At 53.7% G+C, this 14,864-nt stretch overlaps 9 protein-coding genes across 9 annotated transcripts; 4 read left to right on the plus strand and 5 right to left on the minus strand.

Moving 5' to 3' along the window:
- Positions 1-1,156: 1,156 nt before the first annotated feature.
- Positions 1,157-2,478, minus strand: SNOG_07161 (hypothetical protein; the record flags this gene model as incomplete). Its single annotated transcript, XM_001797461.1, is given in 4 exon segments — positions 1,157-1,165; positions 1,185-1,276; positions 1,395-2,283; positions 2,401-2,478. 4 exon segments carry the CDS (start codon positions 2,476-2,478, stop codon positions 1,157-1,159), a joined length of 1,068 nt encoding a protein of 355 aa, XP_001797513.1.
- A 739-nt stretch (positions 2,479-3,217) lies between these two features.
- On the plus strand, positions 3,218-3,838 carry SNOG_07162 (hypothetical protein; the record flags this gene model as incomplete). Its single annotated transcript, XM_001797462.1, has 2 exons — positions 3,218-3,229; positions 3,353-3,838. 2 exons carry the CDS (start codon positions 3,218-3,220, stop codon positions 3,836-3,838), a joined length of 498 nt encoding a protein of 165 aa, XP_001797514.1.
- A 140-nt stretch (positions 3,839-3,978) lies between these two features.
- Positions 3,979-5,526, minus strand: SNOG_07163 (hypothetical protein; the record flags this gene model as incomplete). Its single annotated transcript, XM_001797463.1, has 3 exons — positions 3,979-4,511; positions 4,561-5,338; positions 5,386-5,526. The coding sequence occupies 3 exons, from the start codon at positions 5,524-5,526 to the stop codon at positions 3,979-3,981; spliced, it is 1,452 nt and encodes a 483-aa protein (XP_001797515.1).
- A 322-nt stretch (positions 5,527-5,848) lies between these two features.
- On the minus strand, positions 5,849-6,424 carry SNOG_07164 (hypothetical protein; the record flags this gene model as incomplete). Its single annotated transcript, XM_001797464.1, has 2 exons — positions 5,849-6,081; positions 6,244-6,424. 2 exons carry the CDS (start codon positions 6,422-6,424, stop codon positions 5,849-5,851), a joined length of 414 nt encoding a protein of 137 aa, XP_001797516.1.
- A 509-nt stretch (positions 6,425-6,933) lies between these two features.
- Positions 6,934-8,403, plus strand: SNOG_07165 (hypothetical protein; the record flags this gene model as incomplete). Its single annotated transcript, XM_001797465.1, has 1 exon — positions 6,934-8,403. The coding sequence occupies one exon, from the start codon at positions 6,934-6,936 to the stop codon at positions 8,401-8,403; it is 1,470 nt and encodes a 489-aa protein (XP_001797517.1).
- Positions 8,404-9,983: 1,580 nt separating this feature from the next.
- On the plus strand, positions 9,984-10,701 carry SNOG_07166 (hypothetical protein). The gene has a single exon (XM_001797466.1). It carries the CDS (start codon positions 10,075-10,077, stop codon positions 10,240-10,242), a length of 168 nt encoding a protein of 55 aa, XP_001797518.1. The 5' UTR covers positions 9,984-10,074; the 3' UTR covers positions 10,243-10,701.
- Positions 10,702-11,709: 1,008 nt separating this feature from the next.
- SNOG_07167 (hypothetical protein) lies at positions 11,710-12,177 on the plus strand (the record flags this gene model as incomplete). Its single annotated transcript, XM_001797467.1, has 1 exon — positions 11,710-12,177. The coding sequence occupies one exon, from the start codon at positions 11,710-11,712 to the stop codon at positions 12,175-12,177; it is 468 nt and encodes a 155-aa protein (XP_001797519.1).
- A 123-nt stretch (positions 12,178-12,300) lies between these two features.
- SNOG_07168 (hypothetical protein) lies at positions 12,301-12,793 on the minus strand (the record flags this gene model as incomplete). The annotated part of the gene is made up of 3 exons (XM_001797468.1): positions 12,301-12,490; positions 12,523-12,693; positions 12,775-12,793. The coding sequence occupies 3 exons, from the start codon at positions 12,791-12,793 to the stop codon at positions 12,393-12,395; spliced, it is 288 nt and encodes a 95-aa protein (XP_001797520.1). The 3' UTR covers positions 12,301-12,392.
- A 325-nt stretch (positions 12,794-13,118) lies between these two features.
- On the minus strand, positions 13,119-14,574 carry SNOG_07169 (hypothetical protein; the record flags this gene model as incomplete). The annotated part of the gene is made up of 2 exons (XM_001797469.1): positions 13,119-14,428; positions 14,478-14,574. The coding sequence occupies 2 exons, from the start codon at positions 14,572-14,574 to the stop codon at positions 13,119-13,121; spliced, it is 1,407 nt and encodes a 468-aa protein (XP_001797521.1).
- Positions 14,575-14,864: the final 290 nt, after the last annotated feature.

Here is a 14,864-nt window from a genome sequence, read left to right on the forward strand (position 1 = left end):
AAGCCGGGAATGCTAAGGGTTCCGGGGCCGTGTGGTTTTGTGGTAGTGAAGCCTGATGATCCAGTGATGTCCCCTTCGAATAGCTCTTTCTCATTGTTTCTTTCGAGTGCAATTTTGCAACTCTCAAAACGCCTGCCTTGGTGCATTTCATCCCATCCATTGTCTTTTTCTCTCCCCCGCTCGTACTCTATCAAGTAGGCGCTAAGAACGTAAATCTTGACCCAGAAGAAGGAAAGTAAGAAAGTTCGAAATTAGAGACAGACACGTCGCACAACCGGGATGACTTGTAAGCCTCGCAGCGCTAGTTAGCTACCTACGTTCTCATCATTTTTGCAATGAGTATGTGTTCAACAGGTACAGAGAAGAGTCAAGAACATAGATAAGGAGAAAATCACGGACCACGTTCGTCCCCAGCGATGTGCTTTCGGGCCGTATTGGTGATCACCGTTATCCGTTCCACACAATTCCGATTTGGGACTTTTGAAGTATAACAAGGTATTAATTCATTGAATTATCTCCAATCCTTATTGTTCCCTCATCTTCCTCGGGCCCAGCCGTCATGTCCAATGCCCACATGGTTTCATGCAAAGTTACCCTGCAAAGCGATCGAAAGGTATCAAACAATTATCAACGCCCAAAAAGACCAGCGGCCTCCTCCCGAAAATATCCCTCCGCATAGCCAGATTTTCGTGGCAATCCAGGCAAGAACGCCGTGAAAATGTTACATGTCCACCCAGGGACGAAGCAACGCCCTGTGGGGTATTTTGCCATGTCGCACAAAGTTATCCAAAAAAACGCCGATGCTCCGCAGTCGTGGGTATGATTGGTAGTGATATGTAGCGAAGCTCACTGCTGAGCGAGTGACGGTCTGCCAGCGTTGTTGGGCTAGGGCCACGGAATATCGCGCTGCTCGGCTTTGGCCATTGCCCATCTCTAGGTGCCTTCCGAGCAATCGTGGACAGTAGTTCGGTATGAGAAGCTCTTGTTCCTTCTTCCTCGCTCGTCGCTGTCCCTCGTCCCATTTCGTATGCGGCAAAGCCGCCATTGGCAGAGTTTTTTTTCCTGACTGATAGTAGATCTCCAACTCTTTCTGAATGCGGTTTTCACTCAATTAATGGTTTCCGAACTCCTCCTACGATCGCAATACCTAGCGACCTTAGTCCCTCTGGGTCATTCGAGCGTACAATCAAGCTAGCTGGTAACATTGGATTCTCCGGTGCGACGTGTGCAGCATCCTTGGCAGCTTGCTCGATAGCCTCCATCTCCTCCTTGCACCCTGCATGGTCGAACGGACAGACAACGATGGGTTGCCGGAGAAGGATGTCTTTTGCTGATGACATTTGCGCCTGCCAATCGGTTAGTTCGCCGATGCTTTCCAAAGTAGATATTCAGACTTACCTTGACAGTAAGGTAGTACTCGATCTTGTACAGCGTGCCGGTGGTGGTGAAACCATTGACCGCGTACATTGGGAACTCCTTCTTACCCCGCGGTATTATGCCATCGTGATCGCGCAAGTCTTTTGCAGGAAATACCAGTCCAAGATTAGTAAAGTAGCCAGCCTCGGGCATCTTGACCCCAACTCGTTGCGTTGTCGTCGCCAAGGTCTTCACTTTCCGTGTCGGCTCGTCGCCCTCGTGATTGAAAATAATCTCCTCGTCTATGCCGACTGTGATCTTGGATATGGTAACCCTCTTAGCCTTGCTCAGCCAGTCGGGGTTAGGGCTGAGCTTGATGTATACTGAGACGGGATCCAGCGGGCCATAGCTCCACCGTGGTAAACTAATTCCAAGGGTGACCAGATGGTCAGTCACTCGTTCGGCGCTCTCTGGCCGGTTGTACATGCCGAATGTCGACAGGGTGTCGTATCGCTGTATTGGTACTGCGAACGGGTACTTTTTCTGCTCGGACGGCCCTTGCTGCACCGTCACGACTAGCTCATAGAATGTCTCGGCCGTTCGGCTGGGTAACTGTAGGCTTGCGGGCGGGACTCTCCTAGCGACCTCCTCGCCACCACGGCCATATGGGATGAAGATGACAAACGGTAGATCCATGCATAGTATGCTCTCGTATTCTCGTCCAGCGGGCGTTCTGTATAGCAGCATCTCCTTGCCCACAATGTCAGTGATCTCTTTGCGTGGAGCTGCCAAGTGCTTCTTCGTCAGCGACTCGGCGGAGGGGTGTATGGTTTCGCGGCGGTGCAATGCGATGGTGACGAGGGAGACATTGACGGGTGCGGATACGCCCAGCAGCGGGCGCACTTCGACTTTGCCTTCTATGCGCGGCTATACATGGTGTCAGCATGGGCCAAATCGGTGGTAGGGAAAGGGTGCCATGGAGCATTCCAGCAACGACGTCATGGGTCGGTCGCTGAATTACATGCGCACCAGCTGTGGACGTACCAGTGTCGCTGATATGCCCGGGTAGCCGACCAAGAAGTTACTGTTGGGCGGCCCCGAGACGCGTACAAAGGCCGTCATGGCGTCTTATGGGTGTGGTTTGGTCGGCGCAGGCCTGGGATGGCAGCAGGCACTGCATCGACGTCGACTTGGGCGCTCCAAGCTTCTTCTTCTTTCACCAGGCGTGATCTCGAGTGCCTCCAGCGTGGTGCGCCAGACAGCTGGGCTGTACGGTGGTGGAGCGAGACAGCCTTCCTACTGCGGGATGATGTGGGGTCAGGATGCAGGTGTAAGAATGCTTGATTGCGCGGGGGACAGGCGGTAGCGAGCCGGTCGCACAGCGGCGGTACGGACGAGGACGCGAGCGAGGGGAGCTGCCGTCGTATGGCTCAGCAGAGTGAATGCGCGGATATGATGTCGACAAAGGCCCGGGGTCGCGTAGGGCTACGGAGCGTCGTGGTATTGGTACGGCGGAAAGCTTAGGCGAATGGGGCCTTGTCGACGATCCAGGACGGCCTCTTTGCGGTGCTGGCGGAATCACACACAATGGTCGTGGCAGCAGCTGCAGGCGCAGGCGCAGTAGTAATAGTGGCGGTGACAGCGAGCGCAGTGCAGACCCGTGGGTGCGTACAGACGCAGGGTGCAATCGCAGTGCGAGCCCTGGGGGATGCTGATACGCAGGCGGCGTTGCGTGCTGTTACGATTCATTGGTAGCTCCAGCTGTGGGGGCTCCAACGCTGAGAACCACCACCGACTGCTGCACCACCACGACCACCACCGCCACGGCCGAGGGGAATGCTCCTCCAGTTGTATCAACACCATGTCTGTTACTGTATGTAGCCCAAACAACCCCTTTTCATTCTCGACCATTTCACAGTTTGCAGCTCTGAGCCCTCTCCTCAGAAAGCAGTGCGCCCGTGTCCATTGGTTCGTCACACACTAACCACCGCTCCAGCTGCACACCTCACGCGGTGACATCAAGCTCGAAATCTTCTGCGAAACCGTGCCCAAGACCGCCGAGAACTTTCTCGCCCTGTGCGCCTCCGGCTTCTACAATGCCAGTCCCTTCCACCGCCTGATACCAAACTTCATGGTGCAGACCGGTAGCCCGGCGTCAGACTCAAAATCCAAGACATCCACCTCCATCTATGACACGCCGAATCAGCTGTTCGAAGACGAGATCCGCCCCGCGCTGAGACACAATGCGCGCGGCATAGTCAGCATGGCGAACAAAGGACCGAATTCAAATGGCTCGCAGTTCTTTATTACCTTTGCGCCCGCGCCGCATCTGGATGGAAAGAACACCGTCTTTGGAAAGTTGCTCGAGGGCGACGAAGTGCTGGACGACATGGAGAAGATTGCCGTGGACAAAAAATCAAGGCCGCAAGAGCGCGTCGAGATCAAGAGCGTTACAATACATGCGAATCCGTTAGCTGGGTGAGCGAATGTGGATCAAGTCAAGATGCGAAAGTGGGAGGTCGAAAATGCTTCATAAGGCTGGCGAAGCCTGGATATCTACGCGCCCCGACCCAATGCAAACGAATGGAAATCTATAAGCCACCGATCGAACGAAACACGGCTCTACGCTCCGTTGGTCGTCGCCCCATTTGATGCGGCGTGTTCTTCCTCGTAGTTCTCTGTCTTCATGTCGTTCAAACCCAGCTCCTCCTTCTCCGCCTCGGTCCGCTCGTAGTCTTCTACCTTGATTTGAGGGTCTGGCTCCGGTGCCGTGAAGCTCTGGACGTAGCTGCTGGCGAGGGGATCCTCAAGAATGATGGTGAATTTGACCTGGCCATTGATAGCCGAGGCCACCTTGGCGAAGAACTCAGTCCACTTCGATTTGGATTCCGAGTTCATAGAGTCACCGCCATCGCCAGTGTCGAAAATGGAGGCCTTAAGGTCATCGCGCACTTGCGTCAAGATGCCTTCCACCGTGGTAAAGCGGCCACCAAGTGTTCCGGGCTCGACGCTGAGGTTGAGCTCTGGGCATGACATGGCGCAAGACTCGGCCTTGAGGATGTCGCGTGACATGTCCTCTTTGCTGTCAACAGATACAGTAATGCGGCGCCCTTGTTCTGGCACTTCTCCACCAGTCTTCACTTCGTTGCTTCGGTCTATATCTCGTTAGTGAAAGATCTCCTTGCAATCACAACCTTCACTTACATCCACAGTGATCGCATACAGTGCTCATCAAGACAACCTGCTTGAAATGCGGAATGTTGACCATCTTCATGTTAGTGGTGCACGTCTTGGTGCATCCGGGGCATGTTGCAGGGAACGAATAGACCTGGTTCTCGACAATATCATCCTCGTCCACATTGTTGACCATCGAACTAGTAGGCATCTCGGGGTACATCTGCGACGCTTGGTACTCCGGGCGGATCTCGGTCGCGGGTGCCTCGCCACTGCTATCACCAAGTCCTAGAGCTTCGTTCTGTGCAGGCGTGCGTGGGTACTCACTACGAGAGTACTTACCTCCCATGAGCTGGCTTGGGGGCTCGATGGAAGAGTTACCGGCTGGGTCGTCGACTGTGAGCTTGAACGGTAGCTTCTGTCCGCTCGCCATTTGCTTGATGGTCTCAATGACGCCCTGTATCTTCTCGTAGACCTCGGGTATGACCTCCTTCCTCTCTTCCTGCTTCTGTTCTAGATCTTGCGCAACCATGGAAAGGATGCCCTCGACGTTCGACAGCTGTCCTCGACCTGGTGGTATTTCGAGATCGATATCTTCAATGCGGAATACAGCGGTGTCGCTCTTGATAATCTGTCGGCTGAGGTCATCTGCGGAATCCACTCTTAATGTAAACTTGATGCCCCTTTGTTGTATCTCGCCAGCGGGCTGGACTTCAGTGTTCTTGAAGTGGCAATGAGGGCATGCAAAAGACATGATGACAATCTCGCGGAAGAATGGGATCTTGGTGAGCAGGAGTCGAGTAGTGCCCTACGCGCGTTAGCTGAGTCTTTGATCATAATAAACCCAACGCTTACGTCTTCATGGCAGTTCATGCACAAGCTCTCAATCTCATCGACAACTTTTGTATCATCGTCGCCTTCCTGTGCGCTCGCCTCTGCGACTTTGCGGCCCATGTCCTCAAACAGGTCTTGCGCGAGACTCTTTTGTTCAGCCATGTTGTGATTCTTGAAATTATATCTTGTGGAGTGTGGTTGAATGTAGGGGAAAGGTAGAAGCTGTAGTTGAAGGGCTCGGCTTGCTATGACCGCATGCTCGAAATTTTGAGCCCCGCGTTGCATTAGCGGGGCAACTTCTAAACGTTCTGGCGCCTTCCTTGCAGCTGGACCCTGATCCTGGTTCAGCCCTACCACCGTCCCATATGAGATAGGATGGCGACAGAGATGAGCAAGCAATCATTGATGATCGTAAATCCGTGCCAAAAGATCTTAGTAGAGTGAATGCGGAAGCTTGCAGCTGTTTGTCCACTTGAGGAGGCTCTCACATCATGAAATCCATCAAGTCCAGGCCTGGTTTTGAATTCTGCGTCTTGTTCTTCTCGAGCATGGCTTGCAGGCCACCTTTACGAGATTTCTGTCTCTGTTTGCTGCTCGCGTTGGCTGTTTTGGGAACCTTGGGAGCCTCTTCGTTCGACGACTTCGAAATGATGGGCAACTGCTTAGCCACGTTGGATTCTGATCTTTTCATATGCCTCCGTAGTTGAGGCTGCAACGCTTGTTTTGTCGTTCGGTGGCATTTTAAGCATTGGTAGACCATGTTGGTGAAAGCATCCAAATCCGTCGCCTTGCTCTTTCTTTTCGTTCCTTTCTGGTGGGACTTGGGAACGCTTGAGATCTTGCAGGACCATCCTGGGACGAACATACTACCGCACGCACCGCAAGTCTCTCTTCGAAGTGCATCCCATTCTTTCGCGGGTACCTCTAATTCGGTGTCCTCGATGAGTCGATTCCTAGCTAAGCCAAGAAAGGCAGAAGCTGCAGGGGATGATACTGCGAGCATGTGTGCAGCTTCATGGAGGTATGCAGCCCTCGAAGCCACTAGATCTGTCATGGCCATGATGTTTGTAGTCGATGATTTTCGTGTGTAAAGCGTGGTAGGTGAAAGATATCAGCCTTGTCGACCTGGCGAGCTGCAGGAACCCCGACCGCCGACGCTAGCGAGAACACTTTAAGCTTTGATGTACGCGCATAGCGACTGCCCTCAGACTCGAGCGCTCAATGAATTGCGCCTGACTACTGCGCAAATAGGCCAGCCGCGTGGTTTGGATCATCCCAACTAACCCCCCAGCACTAACGCGCATCTCAAACACAGCACGAAAGCATGGCATCGCCAACGTTGCTATCAGAACATGGCTTGCGCATCGCTGTAGAGGGCTGCGGTCACGGCGTTCTCCATGGAATCTATGCTTCAGTTGCTAAAGCTTGCGAGCTGAAAGGTTGGCCTGGCGTAGACCTCCTTATAATCGGAGGTGATTTTCAGGTACCATCATGCTCCAGCCCAATCATATCTACTGAATACTGATCCTATAGGCTGTCCGCAATGCCTCTGACCTCAAGGCCGTCTCTATGCCTACCAAATACTACGCTATGCACGACTTCCACGAATACTACTCAGGCGCCCGGGTAGCTCCCTATCTGACCATATTCATCGGCGGCAACCACGAGGCGAGTAACTACATGTGGGAGCTTTACTACGGCGGCTGGGCAGCCCCCAAGATCTACTACATGGGCGCCGCCAATATCGTGCGACTGGGTCCTCTCCGTATCGCTGGCCTGTCGGGTATATGGAAAGGGTACAACTACAAGAAGCCACACTACGAGCGCCTGCCGTACAACAGTGACGACGTGAGGAGCATATACCACGTGCGCGAACTCGATGTGAGGAAGCTATTGCAAATACGCACACAAGTCGATATTGGACTGAGTCACGACTGGCCGCGCGGCATGGAGTGGAAGGGTGACTTCAAGCAGTTGTTTAGATGGAAGCCTGATTTCGAACAAGAAGCCAAAGACGGAACCCTTGGCAGCGTCGCGGCCACTACTGTACTGGAGCGACTGCGCCCTGCCCACTGGTTCAGTGCTCACATGCACACCAAGTTCGCTGGCCTGTGGGAACATGCGCAGGCGCAATACGCCAGCGCTGAGCATGAACCCACAAACGGCTCGGAGCCAACTAAGAACACCGAAGAAATTCAATTGGAGGTCCCAGACGAAGAGCCGGTTGCAGCACCCAAAAACGATGCTGAAATCGATCTTGACATGGACGATGTGGATGAGCCTACGGCTGGACGTGCTGGTGCAGATACCAATAGTACTTCTGGTAATGCAAATGGCACCTCAGAAGTGCCGCAAGATCTCAGGGATCTATTGCCTGCTTCTTTCGCACGTCCCAAGTTCGAACCTATACCTACCTTGCCATTTCCATCGGGCATCACAAACAAAACGACGAGGTTTCTGGCACTTGACAAGTGTCTACCGAAGAGAAGCTTCCTCCAACTACTAGAGGTAGCACCTCATTCTCCTGCGCAACTCCAACGGCCATTGCAGCTCGAGTATGACCATGAATGGCTCGCTATTACACGCGTGTTCGCGACAGACTTGCAAGTGGGTGACCCGCATGCACGTGTGCCCGCAGATAAGGGCGATGTGCACTATCGACCGCTGATAGAGGAAGAAATGAAATGGGTTGAAGAGAACGTCGTCAAAGCTGGAAAGATGACGATACCTGAGGACTTCGCGCAGACTGCTGAAGTCTTTGAGCCTGCGCTGGGTATCCATGTTCAAGAAGATCCACAAGAGTACAGCAATCCCCACACTCAAGCATTCTGCGAGTTACTACAAATACCCAACGCCTTTCACGCGTCAGATGAGGAGCGAGGTCAAATGATGAAGAACGGCCCAAGACCTGAAGAACAACGGTCAGATCGCGGCGGCGGAGGTCGCGGAGGCTCCAGAGGTGGACATAGAGGGCGTGGAGGTGGTCGCGGGAGAGGTCGCGGCGGCGGAGGCCGCGGCGGAAGTCGCGGACGTTGGTGACGATGCAATCTATCCAACGGTCGCGCTACAGCGTTGGAAGGGCCGGTACAGCAACAGAACCACGGCAGCACTTGAGATGACGATATGTGGATCTAGAGCACAGAAGATGCGGCTCGCGCTCGATGGACGCACGACACCATGCATTTTTGGGTATCGTGGTGGTTTTAACATGACGGATGGCGCATGCTGGGGTTGTTAGTCGCTAAGGTCTCCAGGGCCGCAGGCCGAAACAGTATAGTGCAGACGCACTATGATGTCGTATGGCATTGTACGTGTTCACCATCTCGATGACACAACGTGCGGACTGCGCTAGCGAAAATGTTCCAGAGGTGGCCTGTCACGTTATCTGACACGCAAGGTTATCGTGACAGAGATAATATAGGCCGTATTTGGAGGTTTGGCCAAGAGACAAGAGCTTTGCGGAGGCTGTGAAATTGCTGCCGCTCGTCCTACGTCATCGGACATGGAGAAGCGGGCCCGTCTTTCGTGCGAGAATACGACAGGTGCAGCACGCGTGACAATGCTGCAGAGAGTTGCCGTTGTTTTGACCACAGTGTCAATTCAATATTACGCAGGCTGGATGGGGGTTAAAGTATGCCTTAACATGTTAGCGGCAGAGTCTGGGTTGATCCGCAAGGACGATCTCCTGCACGCTGGTTCTGAGTTTATTGTCTGCCTGGTGACTTGGCTGTGAGAGGCTGTGGCAAAAGGGCTTGCGCGTTGCTTTCTTAGGTAGACACCACATGGGTGCGCCGGCCACTCTCGGGCGAAGCTCGCATGACTGTACACCTGGCTCGTTTTCCGATCTCGAAACGACATCCCCAGGATGCACGCTGAGGGGCGATCCATTCGACAGCGATGCAGACTGCAAGTTCGGCCACTCATATTCACGCCGAGATCGATGTCCTGCTCTCGTCTGAAGGATTGTGCATGACATGCTATTTTCGGAGAGACTCTGAGCATGTCTCTCCAGTCGGCGCCCGCGCCTCACACCACCACGCAAGGCGGCGTTTCGTGGGCGGGCGGTTGCGCTCGCAGAGTCCCCAAACTCAGAGAACGATTCCAGGAAAGCCAACGGGCCGCGGTCCTGGCAGTTTCGCCTGTGGGCACGCGAGGAACACGTCTGGATGCGGGCCCGCCGTCGTCATCCCTGACATTAGTACAATACGTTAGGCATCGAGACTGTGGGATCGGCGGTACGGGTGGACCCTTGGTCAAGACCCTGGCTACCGCAAACTGCGGGCGCTGACCATGTGCGCAAACTGAAATTGGACGCGAGGTACGTGGGGATGCTGAGTTTAAAAGTCTGCGTGCCTGCTCTTGTGCCGACGAACTCGTTTCATCGTATTGCCTTACTACCATCGCTGCCTAGCATTCACAGCAATCGTTGAGCGTCTTACCGCCTGCCCAGATTGGTATTTGCCTTCGTTACACAAGTACCTTGTGCTATTATTACATCAAGTCTGGACCACTCATACCTGGACCGTTACTCAAACCCGTTTGCCCCGGAAATAACATCCGTTTCGTCGATCATATTGCTCATCCACGTCCATACGTCTTGAAATTCTTATAAGGCTCTGCGAAATATCTCCCCTTCACATACCACCTGAGCAACCATACCTTCTTCCATCACTACCGCCGAAATGTCCTCTCGCTTCGTCGAGAACCTCGATGAGGTTCCCATTACCCACCCTCATCTCAACGTCTCATTGGATGACATCCTCGCTGAGGAGGGTCGCAAGCGTTCGACATCTCAGTCATCGAACAGTTCACACACTGCCCGTTCCGGAAGTGACTCAGTGTCAAGTCCCACGTCGCCAACCAGCGAAAGCAAGATGAACGGCCTCAAGAGGAGGGCCCTGGCTCTTGGTAGCAAGAAGGGTCGCCCGTAGTCGAAAAAGGTTGCGAAAGGACTGCCATCGCGATCTCAGCTTGGACTACGTCGGGACTACCTTTCAATATTGTCAGCACACACCAAAACACCACACCATCTCGACCAAGCGTTGGAAGAGAAATACCCCACGTAGATCTGCGATCAGCCGTCACAGATCTACAAACTCGTTCAGACATATAGTCGAACATACCCCATCAACTCCGTCCCCACGAGTCGCGTAGCTTCGCCCGTTCATGGCAGCCACGTACTGCCGCATGATGGAGGAATGCTTGTGCCGCTTAAGATTGTGCCGCAATGGCGCGACATAGCAGGCGAAGAGGAAGGAGGAGAAGCGCAGCAAGTCGCGGGGAGGGTTGCCTGTACATTAGTCTATCGAAAGCAGCAGCAACTACAACACACTTCAATATCATTCATCCCATGTATAATCGAAGCTGCATATGTGTGTCCTCATTGCAAAGTCACGCAGCTCTTTCCCCAACGCCCTCTGCCGTTTCTACAACATGACTACTACTTCCACCACACGCCAGCCACAACATGACAACTTCCAAATGCGCATTGAATGCCACCTATGCTCACTCACATGGCACCACTTCCCTTTCAAACCCTGCACCCTCCAGCCATAACCACCACTTAAACCATTATGACTCCCCCCAGCACTCCTCACCTCGAGTCCTCCAACGACCCTCAAGAATCCTCCACCCTCTCAACCGCCTTCAACATCCTAGTCTCCACCGCCCTATTACTCAACCGCCCTCTAGCTGCCAGCCTTCCGACTCCCACCATCCCCAACCCAATGCCCCCGCCCCCCCTCATCGCCTGTCTAGAATCCTATATCAATCCCGCCCTGCCGATCGGCACAGGCATCGGCACCGACACCAGTGCTCCTGCGCTCCACCTCCTGCCCCAGCACCACGCTGAGCAAGCCTGAAAAACGTTGGGCCCGCACGCATCAAGGACATGCGTGCGCTCGGGCACGCGAGGCAGATACTCTCGCACGTCCCGATTGCGGCGACACCGGGCGACATGTACACGGTTCAACGACACGCTTGCGTCGGTGGTGCAGATTAATCGCGACAAGTTTGCTGCGCTGGCGGTTCTGCCGATGGACGGGAGGGAGGCGGCGAAGGAGCTGCAAAGGTGCGTGGTGAAGTTGAAGTTTGTGGGGGGTGTGCTTGGGTTGAAGCCGGATGGATGTGGGGGGCTGACGCTGGGGAATGATCTGGAAGAGGTTTGGAGTGTGGCGGCGAGGTACCGCGTGCCGGTTATGCTGAGGGATATGTGGCCTTTGGGGACGCATGTGAGTTCTGTTTTCTATCCTTGGGCAGTGAGGAGCGAGGCTAATGGGTGGGATTTAGCTTCCGGTATACCAGGCGGGACTGGCAGACAGCGTCGTTGCTCCGTTAATGACGAACATGCATACCTCGCATAATCACTCGCCTCTTCCGATCCTGCATCTGTATCTCTCGGGTGTGTTCGATCGCCATCCAGATCTTCGCATCATCTTGGCTCATCCGTGCTTACTCCCTTCTCTCCTCCCACGCATCGATACTATCCTGGCGCTCATACCCGCCGCCGACAAACCTACCCGCGGCTTCCTAGACGTCTGGCAACACAACTTCTACCTCGCTACAGCAGACGTGCTGGACATGTCGACTATGCGGACGCTACTGGAACAAATCCCGGTTGACCGTGTACTGTACGCGAGTAACTACCCACTTGAAGAGAGGAGCAGAGAATTGATGGAAGAACTCAAAAACAGCAATTTCTTGACGAAAGAAGAATGGGAGCGACTGGCTTGGGGAAACGCCGAGTTTGTCTTTGGCTTCAAGAAAGAGAAAGAGGGCAAAGCAAAGGCGTACTCGTCAGTTACAGTGAGCTGAAAGCGCAGTAATAGCTATTCTTCTTCGTCGCCCACAAGGCAGCACAGATGCGCCTTCATAATGTCATGATCGCTTCATTCATGGGTTATTTATGCATGAACGCCCATTTGTGGTTGTGTATGTGTGTATGACTCCGTTTCAATTCCCTTGGTATCTTCAATATCAAATCATCGTGCTCGTCGCCGTCCGCGTTCGCCACTCACGCATCAAAGCGCTTATTTCTTGCCAGACTTCTTGATGCCTTGAGAGCCCGTGTTGAGAGGTCCCTTGCCCTTGCCGACCTTGCCGGCGAGTTCGTCGCGTGCCTTCTTGTCTGTTTGTGTGTGTTAGCCTTCTGACTCGTACAATATTCGTGTCGCAGCATGTTATGCGACGATGTCGTGGAGGTGTCGAGAGAGATGTAATAGACAGGGTGTGACCAACCGGCAGCGAGCTTTGCCTTGTGCGCAATGTCGTCCTCGTCGAGGTCCTGCGCCTTCTTCTTGGGCTTCTTGTTGTGGATGGGGTTTGTACCGGCTATAATCGCGCAAAAAGTCAGCCCATTTCTTTCTTCTTTTCCCAAATGCTACCCCGCCGTGCGGTTGGGATGCGACTCACCTCCTTGTCCTGAAGGCATGTTGGCAGATATGTGTGGTGGATTTGTGGGTTTACTGGAGAAGCGGTTGCAGGAAAGTTGGAGTGGAGAGGCGTGAGTTAGGCGGTAGTTTGCGGGCGGTGAGAATGCTGAAGGGTCGAGGCGCGGGCGGAGCAGCCCTCTAGTGGGGCAGTGCCAAGCCCAGGGCCTTCATGGCCTTCACATGAAGGAGCAGGACATGGAAATTTGAACAAGGGTGTAATGTGTTTGGACGTTCAAGCCGTTTTGATGCTGTCGTTACAATGTTACAACGCTCTGTAGCGATATTATACAAGTCGAAGATGAGATGGTGGTATCTACAAAGCGCTCATTCATCATCGCTCAATCCTTCCCAGAGGCCTTTTTTCTGCTCTTTTGGCCACAATCCAGCAAACCATGACTCCTTTTTGTCTGCGGGCAAGTTGTTGGCGCGTTCTTCTACTTCAGCGTCTATTACGAATCTCCTCATGCGCTCTGCGATGCGGGGATCGAGCACCATGTCGTCGAGCCACACTCGCTCTTTTCCTTCCTCGTCTTTACTTCGGTCCCGTGCCGTCTTGTGGTAGTCGGCCTCCTCTTGCGCAAGCAACCTCTGTTGCTCCCATTTTGCGCTGCTGCTTTCATCGTTCCCGCTGACGTTGGCAGTCTCACCCGCAACTTCGAAAGGTCTGTATGCGCCCAAAACTGCGGCTGCTGTTTGTCTGCCAATATCGTCTGCTACTTGGCGCCTGTTGAGAAAGCGGTACATGCGGATGGGGAAGTTCCAGAAACCTAGCAGATGTGGGAATGGCACGACTGCTGCGGGACCAAGCGCCTGGGGGCAATACGGTGAGACGACAGCATTCTCGTATTCGTCGGGCTTGATGAATGGCGGTGGCTGCTTCTTTTTCTTTGGCTTGTTCTCTTCCTCTTTCGGCTTATCGCCTTCTTCTGGCATAGGTGTGTCGGGAAGAGCCTGGGGAGAAGCGTCGTCGGTCGCGTGCACGACCACTGGCTCCGCGCCTGGTGTACTTTGAGGTGTGGGTTTCGGCGTCGATTCTTCAATTTGCGGCACCGGGAAATTGGCGGGTGTGAGTTCTGCGGGTTGAACAGGAGGATCTAGCGGGCCGAGCCAGCCCTCATGTAGTCCTCTAACATACTCTTTCCATGTGTGTCTTCCGATGACAACATCTCCATATATGCCATCCCACTCCTGCACGCCAGATCTCTGCCTCATTTCAGCAAGCGACTCCTCAATCCCCGCTTCTAGAGGTTCGCTCGTCGGCTCTCCTTTTTGTTTCCGCAGCTTTCGTATCCTCTCGGCTAGCCCAGCTCTGACATCTCCCTCTCTTCGGCCCTCGATCGCGTCCCAATCTAGCGCTGCTGCAACAAGTATGGGTTTTACGTATTCGTGGAAGTGGTCGCGGGCGGGTACCAATCCGTCTGCTGGTGGCGCAGAAATGTATATGGTGACCTTCCGAGCTAGTTGGTGTGTATCCAAATGCTCTTGTGCGATGTGTTCCACGAGCTTCGACCACTTGCGTTGTATGCGCTTCTTCTCGCGGCGATCGTACATGACAGCGGCAGTCCATGATCCCGTGATTGAAAGGAATATCATCCAATTGCGCGAGGGGAGTCTGAAGCGGAAGTTTGGCAAGCCTGTGTAGGATTAGATAGCGGTCCAAAGAATTATCGATTTAAAGCGCACCCATCATTCGCCATACTGGGTTCGGAGGCTTCTCAGGCTTGACAGGTCCTGCAGACCCGCTGCCGGCTGGCGCAGCCTTTGCGTCGGGTTCGGCCATATGTATGTGGGAGGTTGACTGTTCGTGTGATCTCGAGGCCTAAAATTTCCCGATGGTCGGGGAACGCGGAAGTCATTCGGAGCAGGCCCGCTTATAGCCCGCTCCCAAGATCGAGAAACTTGCTATGTGGAGCGATGCGGGGCAGACGACATGGTACCAACCAGAATTTTCAAGTTTTGCAAACACCCAATTATTGCAGCTAGTCTTCGTGATTCTAGAATTTCATTTGGATTATAGCATATGCATATACGCGGAAAATGTTCATCAAACATAACATACGGTGGTATGGT

This window comes from Parastagonospora nodorum (genome assembly GCF_000146915.1).
Source record: "Parastagonospora nodorum SN15 chromosome Unknown scaffold_10, whole genome shotgun sequence".
NCBI lineage: Eukaryota > Fungi > Ascomycota > Dothideomycetes > Pleosporales > Phaeosphaeriaceae > Parastagonospora > Parastagonospora nodorum.